This window comes from Branchiostoma floridae, chromosome 16 (assembly GCF_000003815.2).
Source record: "Branchiostoma floridae strain S238N-H82 chromosome 16, Bfl_VNyyK, whole genome shotgun sequence".
Classification (NCBI taxonomy): Eukaryota; Metazoa; Chordata; class Leptocardii; order Amphioxiformes; family Branchiostomatidae; genus Branchiostoma; species Branchiostoma floridae.
In genome coordinates, this window is record NC_049994.1 from 16,933,557 (window position 1) to 16,957,443 (window position 23,887).

The 23,887-nt window shown below is 41.6% G+C and overlaps 2 protein-coding genes across 2 annotated transcripts in view; one reads left to right on the top strand and one right to left on the bottom strand.

Moving 5' to 3' along the window:
* Nucleotides 1-2,576: 2,576 nt before the first annotated feature.
* LOC118403827 (metalloreductase STEAP4-like) lies at nt 2,577-7,901 on the top strand. Its single transcript, XM_035802680.1, has 4 exons — nt 2,577-3,113; nt 5,127-5,273; nt 5,949-6,074; nt 6,457-7,901. Exons 1-4 carry the CDS (start codon nt 2,886-2,888, stop codon nt 7,420-7,422), a joined length of 1,467 nt encoding a protein of 488 aa, XP_035658573.1. The 5' UTR covers nt 2,577-2,885; the 3' UTR covers nt 7,423-7,901.
* Nucleotides 7,902-22,492: 14,591 nt separating this feature from the next.
* LOC118403020 overlaps nt 22,493-23,887 on the bottom strand; it is a 2,659-nt gene continuing 1,264 nt past the window's right edge. Inside the window, exons 3-4 of the mRNA XM_035801456.1 lie at nt 23,115-23,212; nt 22,493-22,643 (exon numbers count right to left, since the gene is read on the bottom strand). Of these exons, the coding sequence (XP_035657349.1) occupies nt 22,493-22,643; nt 23,115-23,212 (249 nt within the window). The remainder of the gene's footprint in view (nt 22,644-23,114; nt 23,213-23,887) is intronic.

The following is a 23,887-nucleotide window of genomic DNA, read 5'->3' on the forward strand; positions in this document are numbered from 1 at the left end:
GCTCCTCGTAATTTAGAGCTCGCAGACTCGTCGTCCGATCGATTTTCGCTACATGTGAGGGGTGTATTACTATAGACCAATTTTCCAGATTCATGTCACTCGAAAGTCCTTTGTCAGCTGAAGTCAACCCCCCCACACTCCCCTATGCGCAACAATGTTCTGTAACGATGAACGTATCAAAGTTGTTCGTGTGGTTTATCATAATGGTACAAAGGCCCTTGGTGGTAAAGAAGTTAATATTTCAGAATAACCTACAACATGTCAGAGTCACAAGCCATTCCCTTGACCTCAGCCATCCCGCCCCCATAATGACCACAAGGATGTTTGGGGGGTTTATGTTAATGCAGTTACCAGGGCGCTTACTGTGACTTTTTTCAATGACTACACAGCGGCCTATTCAGCACTGTTACTACGTCATAGTCATCCCACGATTTCAAGTGGCATCCATCACTCTTCTTTGTACTCTGAGAAACTGCACAAGTTACGGCATGGCACTAACACTCTCATATGTTATTTGACGACGTGTGCATGTACGACATGTGACAAGATCCTTTGTGTGACATGTCGAAAGGCACAGCAAGTTACTAGACCCGTAATTTGACAACTTGATGGCGAAAGGTACGACCAGGCACTGAATCCGTTGTTTATTTGTGACTTGTCCTGGTACATGGTACGGTGCGCTTATTTTGTGTCAAATGCCGTGACTAGTGCTGTACCACCCCCGATCTCGAAGTCTCCTAATGGCCCAGAGTCCACAAGGCTTAACAAAGTGGTTACATGTATTTGCCAACTTTGGGGAAATTACTTAGAGTGGACATGATAGGGTGGATTGGACGAGATTTAATGTAACAGTATAAAAGATTTGTCCTTGTCCCTGGAGGTGAAGGGACTAGGTAGGTAGGTATGTAGTAGGTATAAAAGAAACACATTTTCCGTTACGTTTCTCCAGAGGCCTTAGTTCATCGAAGTCAATCCACCCCACCCCACCCCTGCGTAACAATCTTATGTTACGATGAGCTTATCAATGACGTCTGTTTGGACTATCTAAATCTAGATACCATATTGTTACAAGCGTAGGAAATGTCCTAGGTGGTAAAGAGGTAAATATTCAAGAATAATGTACATCTTGTCATAGTCACAAACTATTCCCTTTGACCTCAAACACCCCCGCCCTCATAATGACCACAAGTATGTTTGAGGGGTTTATCTTAATGTAGTTACCAGGGTGTTTACACAGCGGCCCACTGCTATTCAGTACTGTTACTACATCATCGTCATCCCACGAAACGAACGAAGATTTATTTTTAGATGATGATCACAAGGCAGAGTGGCACGGTGAAAAATCTGTGAACATATAGCTTCCAGTCCTTGCGTCTCTCTCTCTGTCTATCTGTGTGTGTGAATGTGCGTGTGTGTGTATTTGTGTATGTGTGTGTGTGTGTGTGTGTGTGTCTGCCTCCTCCTCTCTCTCTGTCTCTAGCTCTGTCTCTCTCTCTGTGTCTCTCTCTCTCTCTCTCTGTGTGTGTGTGTGTCTCTCTCTCTCTCTCTCTATCTCCATCTCTTTATATTCCTTACCTTTCCGAGAAACTGCACGAATTTTGCGGAATCAACCAAATGTAAGCCCACATAGTAAGCCCACATATGGACCCGTGCTCCGGACATCAGACGCCTGCACTGACATTGATGTGGAACAGCTTTCCCCAATGAGAATCAAGCCAAACGGCTAAAACTTTTTATGTCGTCATGAGTGGTTGAGTTGATTAGAATGTCGCGAATGTTCGTACACTGCCAAATCTGTTCTCTTTCAAATAGATGGTTAGACTGTGTTGGTCTGTACTGTTTAAACTTGATAGAAATAAATTGTTCTTTAACCACTGTAAAGAACAAAAGTTTATCTTAAATCAGAAGAAAGACAATTTCTCTTCCAATCTGGGGATTGACGAGTTATATCGCCCGAATAAACATCCAGGTAATAAGATATGCCATAAAGAAGTAACTCAAGCAACTTGATATGGTTTAAGAAACAACCGGCCAATGCCTTACGTCAGTTACACTGACAATATCAACTGGGGGCTCTTGAGTCAAGGCCGTGGCATTTTTAGCTTAACTTTGACGGTCTTCGTCTAAATGTCTTAAAGTTTGCTCCAATCTCCTGAGAAAAGTGACACGTTCACACATCAGGACATTGATTTTTTCCTGGTTCAGGTAGCTCGGTCAGGGCTGTGTAATCGCAAAGCACACGGGGTTAGTACAGAGATACTCTCCAAGCAGAGGTTAGGCTTCGGCTGTTTTTTTGACGTTTTTTTAGTCGCTTTTATCGGGCTTTCTATTTTGTCATTTTTCTTGAAGTACGCCAGGCAAAGTTAGTTTTAGACACAGCAAGATAAAAAAGAACAAAAATAGAAAGCCCGATAAAAACGACTAAAAAAACGTTAAAAACAGCCGAGCCTAACCTCTGCTTGGAGAGTAGTACAGAGAGACCCCCTGTCAATTAGCAAATGCCTTCACTGACCGTAAGGCCCGCCCATCACTCCATATATGGTGAATTAAGAGAGAACGTCATTCTTTGAGAATGATAAATGTTGCAACAAAGGAGGATAAAACACCCAGCTGGAACTTAAACAGTTGGACTCCGAGCCTTAAGTGAGGCCTATTCCTTCTGAGGCTCTTTGTTTTGTTTGAAGAAGGCGACGCTTGCAGAGAACCACCCTTGATTAATCAGTTACATTCACGTTTTATTGTGAAGACTACGAGGCTCGTCCACTTCGTGAAGGCTTCGGTTGGCAGGGACCGAGGCTTTTGTTGAGGACTCGATCTAGGGCAATTTTGTTTTTGCGTCTTGGACCCTGCGCGTCATCTGCAGTTTTATTTCGTGGCTCGCAACGATGGAGAAGGATTCGAAGACGATCAGTGGAGACACTGAGGTGAAGACGAAGGATGGTTTTCTTTTGAGCGAGGTCCAGGAGGGCAGTTCGAAGTCCTCCCGGCCGACCCTCGCCATCTTGGGGAGCGGCGACTACAGCCGGTCCTTGGCCGAGCGGCTGGTGCGGTCAGGGTTTCCCGTGGTGGTGGGCAGCAGGGACCCCGACCGGAATCGTCGACTCTTCCCGCAGGTAAGGAACGAAAACAAAGTCTCTTTGAGGGCGCCAAAGGGTAGTGTTTATACGACTCCTTGGGCTCCATGAAAAATAAGAAGTTTGCCCAAATAAATTATGCATGATATGCCAGAGGATAAGCCGGCGAAAGACGAGTTCAAACGCACATCGGCAACCCTGTCAGGTCAGTTGCTGACTCTTCTGGCAGGTAAAAATGCAAAGTCATTGTGAGAGCGCTAAACTAAAAGCGTAGACTGAGTAAGACTCCTTGAGCTACTTTGAAAGTAGAATAAGTTTGTCTAAAAAAGCTGCATTTTTGTAGAAGATTGGCCGACCAACGAGTAACACATTGACAACCCTGTTTGCTTGGATAGTTCCTCCTTCTATTTTTCACACGAGTCAAGAAATCTGGTAGAAATTAGTCAATGTCAACCAAGCTTATACAAGAGCAGACATGTGTATTCAATATGGGCAGATACGTGACCCACTGACAGTATTTTGGCCAAGTGGTGCCCTCGCAATGATTGACAGTTGGTAAACATTTACTGCCTTCGCTTTAACAAGAAATTGACGTGTCCTTAGTCCTCAGAAAGTGACTGGAGAGAAATATAGTTACAATAACTTTTGGCAAATTTTAAAGCGTCGACGGCACATGTATATACAGTTCCACAATTGCGACACAGCAACATCTTGTTGAGGCGTACTTAGAAAGTTACAATACTGCAAATGCATTTAAGTACGCGGGGATTTAAATTCGCGGTAGCGGAAACATGGAGCTTTCGTGGTGGTTTTAAGTTCGCGGTAGCGCCACAGACTGTAGCCACATAAATGTTCGCGGTGGTCTTAAGTTCACGGTGAAGTGGCTACCTCGAAAACCGCGAACATAAATCCACCGCGAACATTTCTGCATTTACAGTATCCATCGTTAGGTAACGGTCACTAACCTTTGTCCTTAGTGACCTATTTATGTAACATCCGAAACCCTTCTTGATAAACACACGCTAGGCATTCAACCTCTTACATGTGTATCCTATAGATAACGCATGGTTTTGTATTTGCATTTTTCAATTCTATCATTTCCATGGGTTATGGAAAGTGAAGGTATTTGATTGGTGTTACGAACTTATGTATCTATCGTTGCGTAAAAAAAGCTCGTTTTAGCTTATAAAAGAGTTGCATCATCTAGTGGCCAAAGTTTACTGGGCCATCATGCTACTGGAGGATCGCCAAGGTGGTGTTCAAAATAAGGTCTTTTTTGGTAACGCCTCAGGGACGTAGCCGATAACATCTTATTTCATGATTATATTATATTATATTATATTATATTATATTATATTATATTATATTATATTATATTATATTATATTATATTATATTATATTATATTATATTATATTATATTATATTATATTATATTATATTATATTATATTATATTATATTGAAGTTTATTTTGCAAGTTCGTGCCCGAGGGCTAATTGCAGTAATGGTATAAACATAGTGGATATACAAGTGACAGTGGACAGTTATGAACAATATTCTACTCTAATACTAGTGTTGGCTAATTCTAAACTGGTTGGCGTCGGGCGTGGCGTAACTGGTAGAGCGTTCGGCTCGGAATCTATGGGTCCTAAGTTCGATTCCCACCGTGCCCCCGACGTTGTGCCCTTGGGAAAGGCACTTTACACGACTTTCCTTCTGTCTGTACCGTGTATGTGGCATTGTTAATATAAGTTACAAAACTTGAGTGCAGTGCCACATCGTCCTCGTCTGTCCAAAAGCAAATAGAAAAAAAAATGCTTGGGTTTGACTTCCTTTTTGGAAGCAGAGGGAGACGAAAAGCCCCACCTTTTTTTAAAATTTGTGGCTTCTGCGATTTCAAGAACCAATATATACGCATATGAGTGGCCCGACATACGTTTGACTCGACGATTAGTTTGGGCTGCTTAAAAGGTACTTAAAGATAACAACCGCTAAACATTAACAGCCCTTTGACCCTTAGATGATAACCCCTGACCCTTGACCCCCTCAGGGTGCAGAGGTGACGACCCGCCATGCCGCCGTGTCCCAGGCTGACCTGGTGTTCGTGGCCGTCCATCGGGAGAACTACCCCGACCTGCAGGCGGACCGGGAGGCGCTGGCCGACAAGATTCTCATCGACGTCAGCAACAGCACCAAGGTACGTCCTCAGAAATTAAAGTTATTGGCTAATGATTGATAATCAATCAATCGTTCGCATTCATTGTGAGTTGATGCGTGGTAGCTACCTCTTTTAAAATCTTTTATTAACATAAACATGACATAGCATTATGTGCTATAGAGCAGTTACCACTAATAGAAATCTGCATAGGCCATAATGTAAAAGTTAGCAAGTTCAGGGTGTCATAATCTCATCCGTGAACATTCCAGGTCATAAGAACTCACCTCAAACAGCAGCCCGCTATCTCAAGTGTCCAAAAGTCTAATATCTAAACTTTCTGGCCAGTGGAAGGTCCCGAATTTTTCGTGTTTGCCGCCATCTTGGCATCACGTGACCTCAAGTTAGGGACTGACCACTTCAAATAAGGGGTCAGGTCAGGCTAAAAAAATCAACCAAAACCTTGTTTTTTTTGCCTAATCTGAACGTCTGCACCCTACACTGTCTCACCATATGAAATGTTTCTAACATTTTCCTGCTAAAAGTCGAAAATAGGCTAAAATACTGTATGGACTCGTTTTGGGCCTTCTGCGCCTGCGTCAATTAGGGTCATTGCCCTATATATACAACACTACGTAAGTACTGTGGTTCCAAAATTGTAACAATGCTATCTCCGATGTTCATTTTGTGTCTAAATTTGAAGTCGTTTTTACTCAGATCCGAAAGGGTGAGTCGAACGCCGAGTACCTCGCCAAGTTGTTTCCCGCCTCCACAGTGGTGAAAGCTTTCAACGTCGTGTCGGCATGGACGCTGAGCTCAGGGCTGTCCGGGGGGTCAAAGGAGGTCAGAAGATATTTTGATTTCATTTTCTTGATACACATTCCATATGATGAGTCCATAAGGCGACTTAAGACATTGGACATAGGAGACTTTGTTAAAATCACGTATCTAAAGTGGTTTGCCGTGGTTAGCCGTAGAAGACGTAGTCTGGTATCCAAACCTCATTTGATTATAGCTGCCAAGTTACTTCGTCCTCTCACACAAGAGACTCGGCATCTAAATATGTTTGAAAACCAGGCTATAGATGACGACCAGCACTTCCTGCACATTTTCTGAAGAAAACAAATAAAGAAAAAACAACGTGAACAGTATATAAGGACGATTAAACCTCTTGGGCACGGAACTCAACTTCCTTGAAATAATAGATATTTGCTTTTTTTGTCAGGTCTTTGTGAGCAGTGATGACCATGAGGCTCGCCAGACCGTCATGCAACTGGCCAAAGAGATGGGTTTCGCCCCGGTGGATTATGGGAGCTTGCTGGCCTCGCGCGAGATCGAGGCTATCCCTCTCCGCCTGCTTCCATCCTGGCACTTGGCTCTCAAGATGTCGTTTGGAGCGTTCGTCTTTCTCCTGCTCTACACTCTGTACCGGGGAATTGTGTTTAAAGCAATCGATGGCCAGCCTGACATCCCCTTTCAGCATATCCCTGTGCACTACTGTAATCGTGCTCTAGCCGGGACGGCCATCACCATCCTGTCCTTTGTTTACTTCCCTGGCGTCCTCGCCTCTTTCGTCCAACTGTACAACGGCACGAAGTACAGGCGCTTCCCCGGCTGGCTGGACAAGTGGCTGTTGGCTCGCAAACAGCTCGGTCTGCTGTGCTTGTTTGTCGCCTCTATCCACGCCTGCCTCTCGCTGCTGGAGTTCAGCCCGGCCTACTACGGGCGACATTTCGACAAGACCACGGTGACTGCAGATGGGGGTGTCGTCTTCGGTCAGATGCGGTGGAGCGGAGAGACTTTCCTCCTCTTTGGTGCGCTCGCTTTCTTCCTGATGGTCGTTCTCGGTGTTTCCTCCATCCCCTCCGTTACCAACGCCATGAACTGGCGCGAGTTTACATTTGTTCAGGGCAAGCTCGGCTGGGTTGTCCTGCTTCTTGCCACCACCCACATGGTGATCTACGGCGTGGACATCTTCGTCTCACCGTTTCTATTTGTCTCTTACACCATAGCCGGATTCCAGATCACCCTGATCCTGCCCGCCATCTTGATTCTGTTGAAGGTCGTGACCTTGCTGCCCTGTGTCAGTTCTCGCGTGAACAGGATCCGGCGGGGGTGGGAGAGAAAAGTACCCGGTCGGGAAGAGACGCCTAACGATGGTTGCCAGGGTGATGAAATGACGTCATTGTAACTATGGTTACCCAAACGACGCCATTTCAACTTTTGATCAAACTGGATGTGTCCTCGGTAGTAATCAGTTTACTAGTATACAGTGTGTAAGTTCTATCGAATCGGATATTTCTGTAGCTTTTGTAACTTTAAAATCACTCTTCATGAGCCTAACATTATAGCAAGCAAGGTTGAAGGAAATAGAGAGAAACCATCCACAGTGCGAGCATGAAAAGAATACAGAATCATGTGAAATCTTTTGTAGTAGTGTTTAAAAACAAAAAGGAATGAATACATTCCATTCAGTGCCCTACTATAAACATATATACATGGTGATCATAACCAGATGTTGTTAATAAATACAATAGTCTATTAACAACAATCGCTCTGATTCTTTGTTTAATGAAATCAAATCTCTCTACATACTTTATACAGAACACGGTGACACGAGTACATACGAGGGGCATTCAATAAGTAATGTCCCTGACCCACTTCCAGTTGTTTGATCTAGATGAAATTTTGCATGTGTAATGAGTCATATCTCTATGGGTTATGTTGCAAAAAAACAGCTCTGAACTAATTGTGGTTACTGATTTACTGGTGTTTGAACTGAGTCAGGTGTGAAATGGACCAGGTGTGAAATGGAGCAAGTTGAGTGTCGCGCAGTGATCCGGTTTTTGTATTTGAAAGGACGCACACCAAAGGGGACTTTTGATGAAATGAAAAAAAACTTATGGTGATGATGCCCCATCATATGACCTTGTAAAACGCTGGCATCCTGAATTCAAACAAGGTCGGAAGTCTGTGGAAACAGCTCCCAGACCTGGTCGTCCCTCTTCTGCCATTGATGAGGCATCTGTCGGAGGACCAACCTGGGATGTCCTACAAGAACGGTGTCCAGAGCTACATCAAATGATGGGAGAAATGCAAAACTCTGGGTGGTTCCTATGAAGAGAAAGACTAATAACTGTGCCAAGTTTCATTAATCTCCTGCTATGGGAAATGGGTCAGGGACATTACTTATTGAATGCCCCTCGTACACAGGTGGTGCATTCTCCAATATTTGTATCCATCCCTTTATGTATCAATTGATGAAGTATTGTAACTGATCATGATGATGGTTATGATTGTGTTTTCTCTGCAAAATATGGCATTTAACATTATTGTTATACATTTCTCATAAGTCTTAAAAAGGTTCATAATAACGCAAACAATAGGCTTTTTCTTTTACATATTTTTAACACACCGTCTCATTCACATGTTACAACTATTGCATGATCTTTATTTTGTACATACTTGCAATGAAGATAGACCTTTTCCATGCAAATTTAAACTATTACAACTTTTTACTTGACAGTTACAACAGCTCTTGTTTATTCTTTATTCATTTCGCACCTAAAGAAGAAATAATAGATAAATGACAATGAACTATTTAGAGACAGTGCAAAAGAGCTTATACGAAAGCCTTCCTTTACTAACTTTTAACGATATACATCAATTAAACAAAAGAAATAAGTATAGATGATAAATAAAGGAAACAATACAATGAAAACACATTACAATGAATGATTAGCCATAACTTAGATAATTATGTATGGATACAAGTAAAAGTTGAAATTTTCTAGTACTAAACAAGGAAGTATAAGGCAAATTAGGAACATGTATAAATAAATGTAAATGTATACATAACGTTACATGTTTATATATAAAATCACCCTTAGTGTGAGTCTTGAGTGTACCAAAAAAGTGACTTGGCTTTAATGTCTTGTCAATTTGTAGTGATCTATGCATACTTAAAATGAAGGCAAACATTTTGCCTACAAATTTCCACCTGTTTCACAATCACAACAGTTTTTGTCAAATTGACTTTTTTCTCTGTTCTTTACTAATGATTTTACATGGGATAGTCTGGACGCTGCTGTCCTTAAGCCGGGTTTACAATTCATGCGGACGCCGGCCGAATTTGTCGCTCGGTCAGAGCTCGCCGAATTTCAACATCGCCCGAGCATCGGCTTTACTTTTTATCAAATAATCTGCACCGTCACAAATTGGACGGGGCTCGGTGTTTCCCTCCGGAAAGTTCAGTCATTGTCTTTCCTGCTTTTTTTGGTGCACAACTGACATCCCACGGAGGTTCAAACCCCAACGGACGAGCTGTTAAAAGTCGCCTGAAGCCCGCGTAATCGCCCAAACGCCGGTCATACTCCGGCCGAAAATGCCCAATTGAAGCTCGCTGACAAGTCGGCCGAGCTGAATTCTTGATTTGTAAAAGGGGCTTAAGGCTTTACAAATATATCGCCATGTGCGTTACTGTTCTTGCTGGAGGCTGTTGTTAGTCTAAGTATTTGAATATCTTCGTTGAAATTCTGATAGCATAGTATGCATTGAGTTTTGTCAGCATTCCTTATATGATAATCCTATACGATTGGTATGAACATTCATTTTGGTTTTATTTATTCGTCATTAATAACGTGTATGTATACGGTAGTGATATACTGTGACTGACGACAGTTTGGGTTATTTTTTATTGGGATTTCAAATAAACAAAAACAAAGAAAAGTTGGGGAACCATCAAGTAAAATGACAGCAGGAATAATTTATAACGAAAATGATTTCAATATAACCATGATAATAATGGTTTAATAAATATGTTTGTAATGGTTTAATGAATATCTTTTTTTTTCTTTAACCCTCAAACCACCGTAGCTTTTTTGTGACGTAGATTACCGTATGGGGTCAAAACTGACCCCAAAACGTTTTGTACAAATACAGTATTTTTGTGTGAATCTTTTTGTGATTTGTATATATGTATAGTTTCATTAATATATATGGGACACTCTGACATAATTAGGTGAGAATACTTTTAGCTCATTATCATAATTTATGCAAAAGATCATGAGGACCACATTTTGCACAAACGCTATTCAGACCGGGAAGGAGGTTTTTGATGCCTGTACCAGCTTCAATGCCATATAGCGCCTGAATGGCTCATGCTAGGGCCACCAAACTTGGTAACTTTTTAGAAAATGTTGATAGCAAACATTTTCAGTGAACAAAGTCCGTTCATCATTTTTCATGTTGCCATGGCAACGGAATTCTGACAGACATATTTATTACGAAATTTTCCAATTTTGTATTAAACATTTAAGTTTTAAGGTTTTCTTGGCAAATAATAGTTGTTTATCTCATCTTATGAAATTCAATGTAAATTTCAGGACTCAATATTCATTATTTATGCTAATTTGATGACGTCATCAGTCAAAGTCCAAGATGGCGGCCGATATTACCTAGATGGCGTCATAATGTCGTCATATAACATGTTAATGGCACAAAAGTTGTTACAATAATTTTGGCTTACATGTACATCATTCTCTGAAAATTTTGTGATCCTACGATAAGTAGTTTAGGTGTGGGTCGCAAACGTTTGTTTAAAAAAATGCTGGGGTCAGTTTTGACCCCACTGGACCATGCATAAACTTTCGAGGATAACTTAATTAACAATTAGCCAATCTCGGTAAAAACGTATAAGAAGTTATAGGACAGATGTACAAACAAACTCCTGGAAGGAAATTTGTTTTAGACCAGAAACGACATAATGGCACACATTGATATGCGCCTGGGGTCAGTTTTGACCCCATACGGTGGTTTGAGGGTTAAGATTGCTAGAAAGCAGTTGCTAGGTTTAATTTTCCTAATTATAAAATGTCTAACATAGTGACATTCTTGACAAACGTTAACAATCTAATTTTACGTAACCTTTTGATTTTACATAACATCTCTACTTACTACCATTTACATTTCATCACAATGTTGTCCGCCTATTTTTTCTTTCATTTTCTTTCCCTTTCTTTCCTTTCCTTCCCTTTCCTTTCATTTCCTTTTCTTACCCTTTCTTTCCTTCCTTTTCCTTCCCTTTCCTTAAGTTTCTTTCCTTTCATTCCCTTTCCTTTCCTTTTCTTTCCCTTTCATTTCTTTTCTCTCCTTTTCTTTTCTTTCCTTTCCTTCCCTTTCCTTCCCTTCCATTTCCCTTTCTTTCCTTTTCTTTCCTTTTCTTTCCTTTTCTTTCCTTTCCTTTTCTTTCGCTTCCTTTCCTCTCCTTTTCTTTCCCTTTCCTTCCCTCCCCTTTCCCTTTCTTTCCTTCCCTTCCCTTTCTTTCATTTTCTTTCCTTTTCTTTCCTTTTCTTTCCTTTCCTTTTCTTCCCCTTCCTTTCCTCTCCTTTTCCTTCCTTTCCTTCCCTTTCATTTCTTTCCTTTTATTTCCTTTGCTTTGCTTTCCTTCCCTTTCTTTTCCTTTCCGTTCCTTTCTGTTCCTTTCCTATCCGTTCCTTTCCTTTCCATTCCTTTCCTTTTCTTTCCTTTCCTTTCCTTTCCTTTTCCTTCCCCTTTCTTTCCTTTTCTGTTGTTTCCTTCCTTTTGTTTTCCTTTCCTTTCGATGACAGGATAGATGACGGAAAGATACTCATGACTACCATTCTGTTTAAAAAGCCAAGGCTCGTCATTCGGCTACTTGCAGTAGTTATCATAATTCTGCTTACTGAAGGCTGTGTTGTTAGACTCAGATATCCTCATCTCAATAAATTTGGTTCCACCAAGCCCGGTCATTTTATTGCGAGACTGTTTTGGGCAGTCACTAGCTTTCTTCCAATAGAAACCATTTGGGTTCAGGACATCACATCTACCCATCCAAAACCCTCCCGTCCTGTATGTAACAGGAGGACCGAGGACTTTTCCTGGCACATCTATTCATTGTGAATTCGCTACCTCTTTGATACCACAGATATGCGTGTGAAGTTCCACTATGTGGACCCAGGTGTAACTTATACCTTGCTAGTTCGTTTTCCACGTGGAAACAAGCATACTCTGAGTAGACCGAAGTCCCGTCAAGCCTGTCAAAGGCAATGTACAATTTGTACCTGCCCTGGCTGGTGAGTAGATGGATGTTGTCGTTCCCGAGCCAGAACTCTCCCGTCAGGTTGCCGAACCCCCGGCTGTAGTCCTCCCATGTCCGGTTGTAGAAGTCCACAGACCCGTCCTGTCGCCGCTGGATGACGGTCCAGGCTCGGCCGGCCTGTACGCGGCAGAACACACAAGGGGGCGTTGTGTCCGCGCGGGTAGATGGTGTACAGTCCAGAACCAATAGGGCCTGTGGGGCTTCGATTAATTTGTTCACAATCTGAAAACAGAGGGATGTACAGTAAGTCACCTTTATAACAAACTTGACTTCTTTTTTTGTCTTTCTATTCGGTAAGAAAAGCATACTCGTAATCCCAACCCTTTTATGCATTAAGTACAATTTAAGTACACATATAGATGAAGAAACGAACCTGTATATTTTGCTGGCTTGGGTTTGTCTTGTAGGGTTCTTAGGATCTCGTGACCGCCAAGGCCAGTTCGGCTTTCAGTCGTAGAAGTGGTGTTGGCTGGTGAAACTAGAAAAATAGAAATCAGACCCAAAACAGCTTCAAGTATTCCTGGGGTGGCTGGTTGGCAAAGGTATTTGTAGGTTTTGATAGTTCCTATACTAGATCTACAGTTACTACATATGTCTTGATACGTATTCACACGTTTTACTATGTTGTTTTTATTTAGTTTTATTTATATTCGTAACCCCATGATTATACATAGTTATGTATTATCGAACATACCTGTAGTTTCTCCAGGCTTGCGTGTGTCTTGAGGCATCACGTGTCCGCCAAGGCCACTTTGGCTTTCATTTGTTGTGCCAATGGCTGGTGTTATGGGAACCGCTGGTGATACGGGAAAAACAGAAATCTTATTTAAAATAGATTTCACGCCATTTCAGGGATGGATGTTTGATAGTTATCATGAATGGCGGATATGCCGTTTACTGCACAAAGTAACTGCAATTTTTAACGACTGATGAGTTTTGAATTTCCTGAACGTTAGTCGTAATGTTGTGTTCATATCCTACCTTATAAGAGAGTTTTAAGCAAATTTACCTGAAACTTTCTTCTCATTTAGACGCTGATCTAAGCAGGCGGTCAGATTTCGCTCCTTGTCCTCCAGGTTCCGTTTCAAGACATCCACATTCAAAGACAGTCGTGATTTTTCCTTCAGAAGAATGGAAAAAGGACAATGAGGCTAACAGATACAAATAAGCTCGATATTATCACTTGTACTTTCTTCTGAGTGTTAGGCAATCAACCAGATGTTTGCAGATAAAGGTGCACTCTCACTGCACTTGCGTCAAGCATGCGTCACTGCAGGGTTCGAAAGATGCTCAATGAATATCAGAGATGAAGAACGAATTTTCTTACTTTTACACAAAGTTTAAAGATATTCGTTTCTTTTCTATACAATTCGTTGAGCGATATGTCAAGTTTTTGGTCGCAGAGAGGGCGCATCGCCGTGGAGCGAAATGGCCAGCCACTGATGTTTGTAGGGTATACTAGAACCTAGCAAATGAATAAAACAACAAGAGCGTCACTTAAAAGCACGCTCGTGCCTCCCAGCTAATATTGAATCTTCAAATTAGTCTGCAACTTGCAGAAAACAGCATGCCATTTGGCATACCTCATACGCTACTCTTCTTACACATAAGAGCACAAGTAATGATTTTTCTTCATACAGGTAATGGTATTAATGTATATGTACCATATCAATGTATCTGATATATAATACTGCTTTTCATCATTGAGGATCAATCCAGAGTTAGTACAGTAACAACCCATAGAAGAGTCGCAAAAGGAAGGCGCCACATAACTCGAAATCTAGGAGTCAATATCTGGTATCGTTCAGCGAAATATCACCAGCTGATGTCTGGCCGCGTGCCTGCGAAGCTGGAGTATCGCCCAAGGCCGGTTTTACCAGCTACATAAATAAAGAAATAAATAAAGATATATTTGTACAGATACATACAAGGTTATTGAAATAACATACTCTAGTACCTCTGTATGCTTGTGGTGCTGTGCATTTATAAGCACCATCAGGACGAGCCCGACAGTGACCACTGTCACCAGACTCACCACCACAGTCATGGTGGCGGCCAGGCAGCAGAGGTGGGCGCGGATGACGTCATAAACAACATGGCGACCGGTGACGGTAGTGTCTTAAAAAGATATATAGTACGATTTGCTTCATTTCAAACTTGACTTTTTTTTCAACGATGTTCACCTACCCATCTGCACTAGGATGGTGTGTGAACATATTGAGTGGATTCCAATGGGCCAGTTGTAGGAATGTCCCTTGTATTTGTAAGGCTGTTTTGTATACTACATGTAACTTTACTACCGGGCTGCCACACTAGCGCAACTTTTTGAGCTTCTTGAATATCCAGGTTTTTTGCGTGAGTTCTTGTTACAGCATTTATAGTTTCTATTCTAAAAAATTGACTTCTTGTTTTTTTTTTTACCAAAGTCAAACAAGAAGACGTGAAAGAACAAAAATGGAAAAAATTGCTGATCGGTATGCCATACTCATGCACATTCATTTGTTAAACCTTCCTGAACTTAGATTTTCATACAGCTTTTTTGGTCAAACTTTTTTTATTTGCACGTTCGTATTAGTTTGGGGGATCCAGAGATGCTATATAATCAAATCAACGTGGTTTTACCTTCAGACGATGAGTCGACCTCCGGGGAGGCCTTTCCCCCAGGAGCAGCTTGCTGCCGCCGGTTGGGCTGTAATGACGGCGATAGGCTTTCAAGTTTCAACGCCTCGTACACGTTTGAAGACGCTTCTTCTCCTTCTTGTGACTCAGAGGCGTTATCCTCGTGGTGGGCACTCCCCTTTTCCGCGCTCCGAGGAGATGAGGGAGGCCCGCGGGTTTGACGGTTGCGGGACCCCAGACGAAGGGACCGCACATTGCGTGTTTCCCCGTCCATTTGTACCGAAGATACTGTACTACCAAACAATCGGTGTCCAGTCTCAAACAACCAAAGTTGAATATGCAGTGATATCGTAATAAGTCTCGTAAGGCATAAATACCTTTTGCACTTATACGGAGAAACCATAGTGGTAGATCTAAGATCTATCAGACGTTTCGAGAATGGTATTTTGTTTTTCTGCATGGGCAGACTAATTTCTTAGAAAGTTAGACTTAGATGTAAGGCGGCGGGCCCACACTTAAACTTTCACAAAGCTATAAAGAAAATGAGAATATCTACAGGTATCAATGGAAATTAAAATGACTAGTAAACTGGTTGACGTACCGACTGATGAGTATCTAAGACCAGCTCAGAGTATCAGTTGCCAAATCAGGATTGATGTGTTCAAAAATTCGTATTTTTCAAAACATTCATACCACCATAGAGTGGAATATATCATCACCTAGAACAGCAGGGGCGTTTTTGCTTGACAGTTTTAAAGATCACTTGCAGCTAGATGAGCCAACGTTAGGTGCCAAGCAGGAAGAAGTAGGGGGCGGGGGGCAAGCCGAGACATGGAAGAGAACTGTGGAGCGTGACCTTGATGAGATAGGATGCACCTGGGAGAGGGTGCATTTGAGTGGGACAGCATCTGATAAGATACTGTATGTGGAGAACAAATGTCAATGACGGCTCGTCTCGGTAAACATTGACTTCTTCTTCTTCTTCGTGTCATCACTACACTTTCCTTGTCCAGACACATTGACTGATATGCGGCGATGATGATAATGATGATGAATGCATTTGCCTCGTTCGTGTGTAAGAGCAAACATCATTTAAGTGAGAAAAAAAATCTAGTAGCAAACAATTGAGATTTTTATCCTGATGTTTGCAGCTGTGATTTCTTAACATTGCAAAACACGATGAAACACTACGTGGATTTTCTATGAAGTAGAATCCCCCAAATGTATTGTACGAATTGATCAAATTGTTTAGCATTAAGAGCTTTGGGCATTCAGTCGTATTAAGTCTTTTGTTTTTGCTTGATGACTCGACTTTGCAAATCAATCAGTGCAGCGCATGCAAAAATGCAGACGTGTACTTCTCACAGAAAATACTCTTTGGAGACCATAATGATCATTCCATACCGCATGGCTCACGCAATTTATGCTCACCGACACATTTTCTCATGGGTACATATTAGTACTTTCATAGACCGAGGCAGGCCCAAGCCAGCCAGGTAAAACGGAATTGACGGATGGACTCGTTATAATTGGGAAAAATGAGCTAAGATGGCCCTGAGCTTTTTGATAAACAATGCACAAAGGACATTTAAAACATAAGGGCAGAAAAGTCAGGATTGCTACGTATACCGCTTGTTTGAACCTACATCAGACGAATATTCGTCGAAGCCATTGGAACCAAGAAGGACATGGCCTAGGACCCTGTGCTAGGAACTGTACTTGGGGTTACCTTTGGTTGTCATATGATCTCACAACCAAGTGCTTATCGTTACTGTGGTTCCCTGTGTCGCACTATACTGTTGACGTTACCCAGTAGATAAATTCCGACGTGTTTAAAAGTAGATCTTAGAACTTTATCTATTGCACGGCAACTGTAAAGGATACAATGTGTGACAACTTGTACATGCAATACATACAAAACAGTTTAACTACATGAGTTGCTAATATCTAAAAATCTAAGAAACTAATCTAATTTACGAATGGTAATAGTATAAACAATCAGGCTAGCGTTATATGCTGCTTCAGGACAGTATATCATTGTCCCGTTTTCGACATCACCGACACCATACTGATAGGTTCCGGGGAGACACATGTATCAACGACAGAAAAGATCCTATCTGTAATCACCCCAGGGTAAACTTCACTCCTGACGACGGCCCCTCTATTGTCTGTCCCCGAGTCACAAATTTGTCACGAGCTAATGTTTGTCATATGTGTCTTTTGTGTTTAAGATAATTGTAAATCCATAAATGTTTGCACTACTGAGACAAGATTGTGCACCAGGGAATGCGATTTTTACCCCTTGTGACGTATGCCCGTTCTTAATGTTTTGATAGATTTCAAACGTAAAACCTCAAAAGAATTGTGTCGCAAACTTGGCGCCATTCAATTGTGGAGCTTCTGGTGATAATCGATTCGTCTGAACCCGTACTGTTTGGAAACGAACTTTTTAAAGTTGAAGGACTACTTACTTAGTGGAAATAAAATGCTATTTGTCGAGCAATCAAAAGTTACTTGTCTGACGCTTTTGGGGCGTTTAATTTCCTAGTTAGCGCCCACAACTTTTAAAGAGTGTTTATGACACCGCAATTCTGGTACAGATAATAAGGAAATGTTGCATTTTGTCACCAAAAGGACGGTTTGTTCACATTTTGTGTGTTTTTGTTGTCTTTAAACCGCACTTTCTCACATGCATCGATCATATTCCAAATGTGTCCTCAAGCAAGGGTCGACCGGTCGCACAAATTCAATTGGTCCCTAGCTCTATGGCCTCTGACTGATCGCCGTGTATTTGAATGGGGCCCTTATGAGCACCCCCTCCCGTGGTCAGAGCGTTCTCCGGGGCACCCTCCAGTCCCACCGTCGCCACAACTTGGCATAAAATCGATTACACCATAAATGTCAGCCGGAAAACGGCTCTTATCCAGCGTGATTTGTCAGCAATAGAAATGATGGAATTTCATTTCAACCCTCAAACTTCAGCCTTCCACTTTATAGTGTCTGTTTCATTTTGATGGGTTCGAAATGTGGGCCGTAAACGCAGTAACGACCAGTCGAACCGCAGAGCTCTATGCGCATCCGTTCTGCGCAGCCTTCTCTGGACAGGTCATAGGCCAGAACGCAGTTTGTCCTGGTTTGACCCCGCTGCATGCGTATAAACAACTGCCTGTTGTGCAACAAAAAGACCTCAGACCTACATAATGTTTATACTTTTTCACATCTACAGGATTTGCCCAGCACAGCCATGTGGATATTTATTGCATTGCAAAAGTTCAGCCAACGTTGTGGCCCCCGAAACAAAGCAATTTTCGGTCTGTGTATTTGTGATTATCTTTTCTCCAGTTGGCCGGGACACAATCAGTTTTGTCCACAGTCGGACAGTCCAGTTCCTCACCTTTACATTGATACCAAACTTGAAGGGTAAATTTTAGGAGAAACGGTTTTGCCTCCAAAAAAACTACAGCCATGTCAAATTCCCCGGCGTCTTTTTTCGAATGAGAAACCACACACACTGATCTTTCACTATGCTTTACAAAACTCAGGCATGATGTTTTGACATCAATACGCTTGCACATGAATCCTACTTATTCTGGCTTCTGGATAATGTTAGTTTTATTTTGGTGGGCTTCCCGAAATCTATTTGCGACGGCAAGACTTGAGCCGTTAGTTATATCAACTTTTCCAAATGCTGGTTGAACTTGCAACATTAGGCCTGCCCCCCGCGGCACGAACATGGAACGTACCGGCTGGGTTCCACCGTTCGAACCCAGGTTCGGACCAGGAGTTCGAAACAGATTGACTCAAAATATGATGAATGATCTTAAAAACTCTTACTTTGTACTAAAACTCTGTGTCTATGTGCGTTTGATTATCATCATGCCACTTATTATATTGCATGTGACAGCCGCACCCATTCAGATTCTTGTACCAAGAAATGAGGTCTGTGACACAATGCGAAATGTTTAAAAATTGGGTCCGTCCGCAGGGTAGTGTGCTTTGGTAGCTACAACCAGACTGAAACTTCACCACTGTGATTTGCGCATGTTCGCAGTTAATTTGGGGGTAAAACCGTTTCTCCTAAAATGTACCCTTCAAGTTTGGTATCAATGTAAAGGTGAGGAACTGGACTGTCCGACTGTGGACAAAACTGATTGTGTCCCGGCCAACTGGAGGAAAGATAATCACAAATACACAGACCGAAAATTGCTTTTATTTGAGGGGCCACAACGTTGGCTGATCTTTTGCAATGCAATAAATATCCACTTGGCTGTGCTGGGCAAATCATGTAGATACGAAAAAGTATAAACATTATGTATATCTAAGGTGTCTTTGTTGCAAAATAAGCTGTAGTTTACACCCATGCAGCGGGGTCAGTCAGTGACCCGGCCTAAGCCGTATCTCAGAGAATAACGCGTTCTAGGGTGACCTGCGGTTCGACTGCGACCAAGACCCCCATGGCTCATAACCCCTGCTGTAAATAGCCAATAAGGTAACGGCAAGCAAAGATGATAAGGTGGCCTCTCACAGCACTTGCGTCAAGCTTGCATCACTGCGGGTTTCATTCACTGCCGCTGTTTCGTTATTTTCTCTGATTTGTTACGATTTAGATACTACGTAATACGTAAAAGTACGACATTCACATCTTTTTGCGGCCGCTAGGCGTAAGCCAACGATTTGACTTTCTTACAAAATTGTTCTTTTTCAAAGAGCCATCCCTACATCTTCAATAACAGGCTTAAGCTTTAAGCGGATCGAGTTTCCTAGAAATGACCCGAGATGAACCCTCTAGCTCTGATGGGGGATGATTTACAGCATTTTACCATTCCCTATCTCAATGTCATTGTTAAATGGGGAACCGTGTCAACTTGTTGTCTAAGATAAAGTAGCCGTGTCATCCAATGCCCGTTCCGGATGCATGCTTCACGTCACAATGTTGAGAGGGAGTCGTTTTTCTTGTCACTGACTCCGTGTGATTGATTGGCCTTTTCAAGGTTTGTCAGTAAAGACTCAATGTAGTATGTAACTTTTTTTTAGACCGACCCACTGAAATTCTCCTTTGTGTTTGAGTTTGAGTATTCTCCGTTGTGCATGTTGAATACCACAACTTGTGTATCGAATCGGAATTGCCTTTTCAAGCTTTGCGAGTAAAGACCTATATCTAATATGCAGCTTTTCATGAGACCAACTAAGTGAAACTGCCTTGTGCATTTAGGGAGTCGTTTATCTTGTCACTGACTCTGTGTGATGAATTGGTGGCGTCGTAGATAAAGAGAGCTCGTCACTGCTTAAGCTAGCTGGACCGAAGTTATGGATGGGACTTTAGGCCAATTATTGTAAATGATAACCTGATACATACACATAACCACAAGTCGCCCCCTTAAATCCCCACGTCATATGTGTAGCGTCGCTAAGGCGTGTCGTCGACTCTGAAATGCCTTTTCAAGGTTTGTTAGTAAAGACTCAATGTAGTATGTAACTTTTTTTAGACTTACCCAGTGAAATTCTCCATTGTGTACGTTGAATAACGTTAAGGCGTATTGCACCTGACTTTAGGCCAATTATTGTGAATAATTACCTAATTACACATAACCAAACCTCTGTCCCTTAAATCCCTCCGTGTGATGAGTAGCATTTTCAAAGTTTGTTAATAAGGACTTTAATAAGTAGTCTGTAACTTTTTTTAGACCGACCCAGTAAAATTCTTCTCTGTGCATGTTGAATAACACAACTTGTTAAGGTGTATGAAATCTGAATCACATTTCAAAGCTTTGCGAGTAAAGACCTATATGTAGTATGCAGCTTTTCATGAGACCAACTCAGTGAAACTGCCTTGTGCATCTAGGGAGTCGTTTATCTTGTCACTGACTCTGTGTGATGAATTGGTGGCGTCGTAGATAATGAGAGCTCGTCACTGCTGAAGGCTAAACGAACCAAAGCTATGGATGGGACTTTAGGCCAATTATGATGAATGATTACCTAATGCATACACATTCTTTTCACACATAGCTGGTGTGTTACGCCGAACGGCGGTTATACCGGCTATATAGATACAGATACAGATACAGATACATAACTAACGTCCAGCCCCTTAATCCCTTCGAGCGATGAGCAGCGTCGCCAGGGCTATCGTTGACATTGACCTGCCTTTTCAATGTTTGTTAGTAAAGACCTCTATGTAGTATGTAACCTTTTTTTAACCGACCCAGTGAAATTCTCCTTTGTGCATGTTGAATAACACAACTTGTTAAGGCGTATCGAATCGGAATTGCCTTTTAAAGCTTTGCGAGTAAAGACATGTATGTAGTATGCAACTTTTCATGAGACCAATTGCAACCCAGTGAAACTGCCCTGTGCATTGAGGGAGTCGTTTATCTTGTCACTGACTCTGTGATGAATTGGTGGCGTCGTAGATAATGAGAGCTCGTCACTGCTGAAGGCTAAACGAACCAAAGCTATGGATGGGACTTTAGGCCAATTATGGTGAATGATTACCTAATGCATACACATAACTAACGTCCAGCTCCTTAATCCCTTCGAGCGATGAGTAGCGTTGACTTTGTAAAGACCTCTATGTAGTATTAGCAAGAAAGTTCATCTGTGTTGGTAAATGACGACATGGATAAATTAAACTTTATCTAAACAACACTACAAATAAGTCCCAACTTATTTGTAGTGTTGGTTTGTTGAAGTTTAGTTTATCCGTATATATGGTATGTAGCTTTTTTTGTGAACGAACGAGTGAATTACTTATCATGGAATAACACAACTTGTTGTTGGGTTATTGGGCTGACCAACTACTCTCTTTAGACTTTACAGCCAGGGTGGGCTCGTGTGGGGCTCTAATGTGCCATAGATGTAATTCTTTAAACACAAATCACAATTTCCTGTATTGCTTCTATCATAACGCATATATTTGACATATCATGAGCTGTTCACTTGCAACCACGATAGAATAACTCTATACACAACTCATGTAAACTGTTTCAATATGAATGGAAACTCTGGCAAATATATTGGCAGCTTTCTGGTTAAAATATGTACTTTACATATACGTATATACAACCTTATATATTACTTTGTCGAGATATGCAGACATTTGAATATTACAATTGGCGCCATTCTTTACGACAATGCTCGCTTTCTAACACAGTCTTACATTCTATCCATATTCATCATTCTTCATTAACGCTAAACATAAGGCTTTTTTTTTAGTTTACTGAATATGTATTGATACGCAGTACCAGGTTTATAAACCTGTGACAAAATATCTCTATTTATTCAAATACAATTCAATCTCTACAACTGGATGAAAAACGGATATTTACTTCCGGACGTTTCAAGTGACATCCATCACTCTTCTTCAGCAAAAGCAGAATGAACTAGTCAGAACAATTCAATACCAGTACAGCTAACTAGAAAAACTGGTTTAACCACTAAATCGTTGGGATCATATGCAAAAGGTTACACAAATGTAAATCATGTTAGGATAGTTCCTATGGTCAGACAATACCATAGGAAAAAACTATTGTCTTTTGTGGTGCAAGGCGGGGTCCCATGTACTGGAAAGTTCTACGCGCAGTCCTCCCTTCCGGTTTAAGGTCGGGTTGTAGATCCGCTCGAAGATGGCCTCCTTAACACCCCGTTCGTACCACCGTGGTTCGAGGTGTGAATGGCTTTATTGAGAGACAAACTCAGAGTCTAACACTAGCAGCCCAGGGGCTGAATTGTTGTTAGACTTTACATACACGATGTTAAACTTGGCATACATATACAAATCAGCCAACGATCTGGTATACAAAATAATCTGGCATGCAATAGAATAAAATATCATAATCGAATTGGTAAAAGACAAGCTAGATAAAAACTGCTCTAATTCGAGAGGACTGGTTTGAGAAAGACGTTCACACAATTAACCATTAATTATAAAGTGGTAACAGTAGGCTTTGGTACAGTCATGAATCGTTCAACAATCGGGTCATGTGGGGAATAGCACTGTTTCTGTAGCGCTCAGTTCTGCAACGTTGCAAAAAAGGTCAAGAATGTCTGTAGTATCCAGTCTGAAGGAATGTCCTTGGTGTAGCTGAGTGTGGTGGTAGATGGCAGAAGAGTATCCACTTGCTGTAGCCCTGCAGTGTTGTTTGTACCTTGCCTTCAGTGGTTGACTGGTTTCTCCAATGTAGGTGTCGTTGCACTGTGGACCTTCACACTTAAGTCTGTAGATGACGTCAGACTTGGTGCCTTTCTGTACACGTTCTGACTAGGTCATTCTGCTTTTGCTGAAGAAGAGTGATGGATGTCACTCGAAACGTCCGGAAGTAAATATCCGTTTTTTATCCAGTTGTAGAGATTGAAGTGTATTTGAATATTGCTTACCTGGATGTCTAACCTTCATAAACGTATCTCTATTTATTATGATAAACATGCATACTTACCTCGTATTGGATATATCTATATACAAAGAGATGGGAGAGGAAGAGAGATGTATATACATTCCGTGTATGCACAGTTACTATTATGATATTCTCTTTTAAGCCTTAGGATGGATGTGTCGACATTTTGATCTTGTGAACTTTACAATCCTACATTATGCATCATGTGTGGGACAGCAAGTGATGCTATGATTTACATCTTGTTAATGCTTAGCTTCATAACAAGTAACGAGCTACGGAACTTAACCTTGTAATAGTATGCCATCTGTATACTAGCTCATAGACAAGGTCAATACATGTGTTGTTGCCCATGCGTCTGTAACAGATGTTTAGGGGTGGTGCCCAGCTCCATTTCATCCCTTGTGCCAGACATTTGTGAATGACACTACAGCAGGCGGCTGTTAGTAGCGATGTGTGTATAACTCCCCTACTCTTCCTCATCTTCCATTTCTGTCAGTAAAGGAAGCAACATGTACATATATACCATC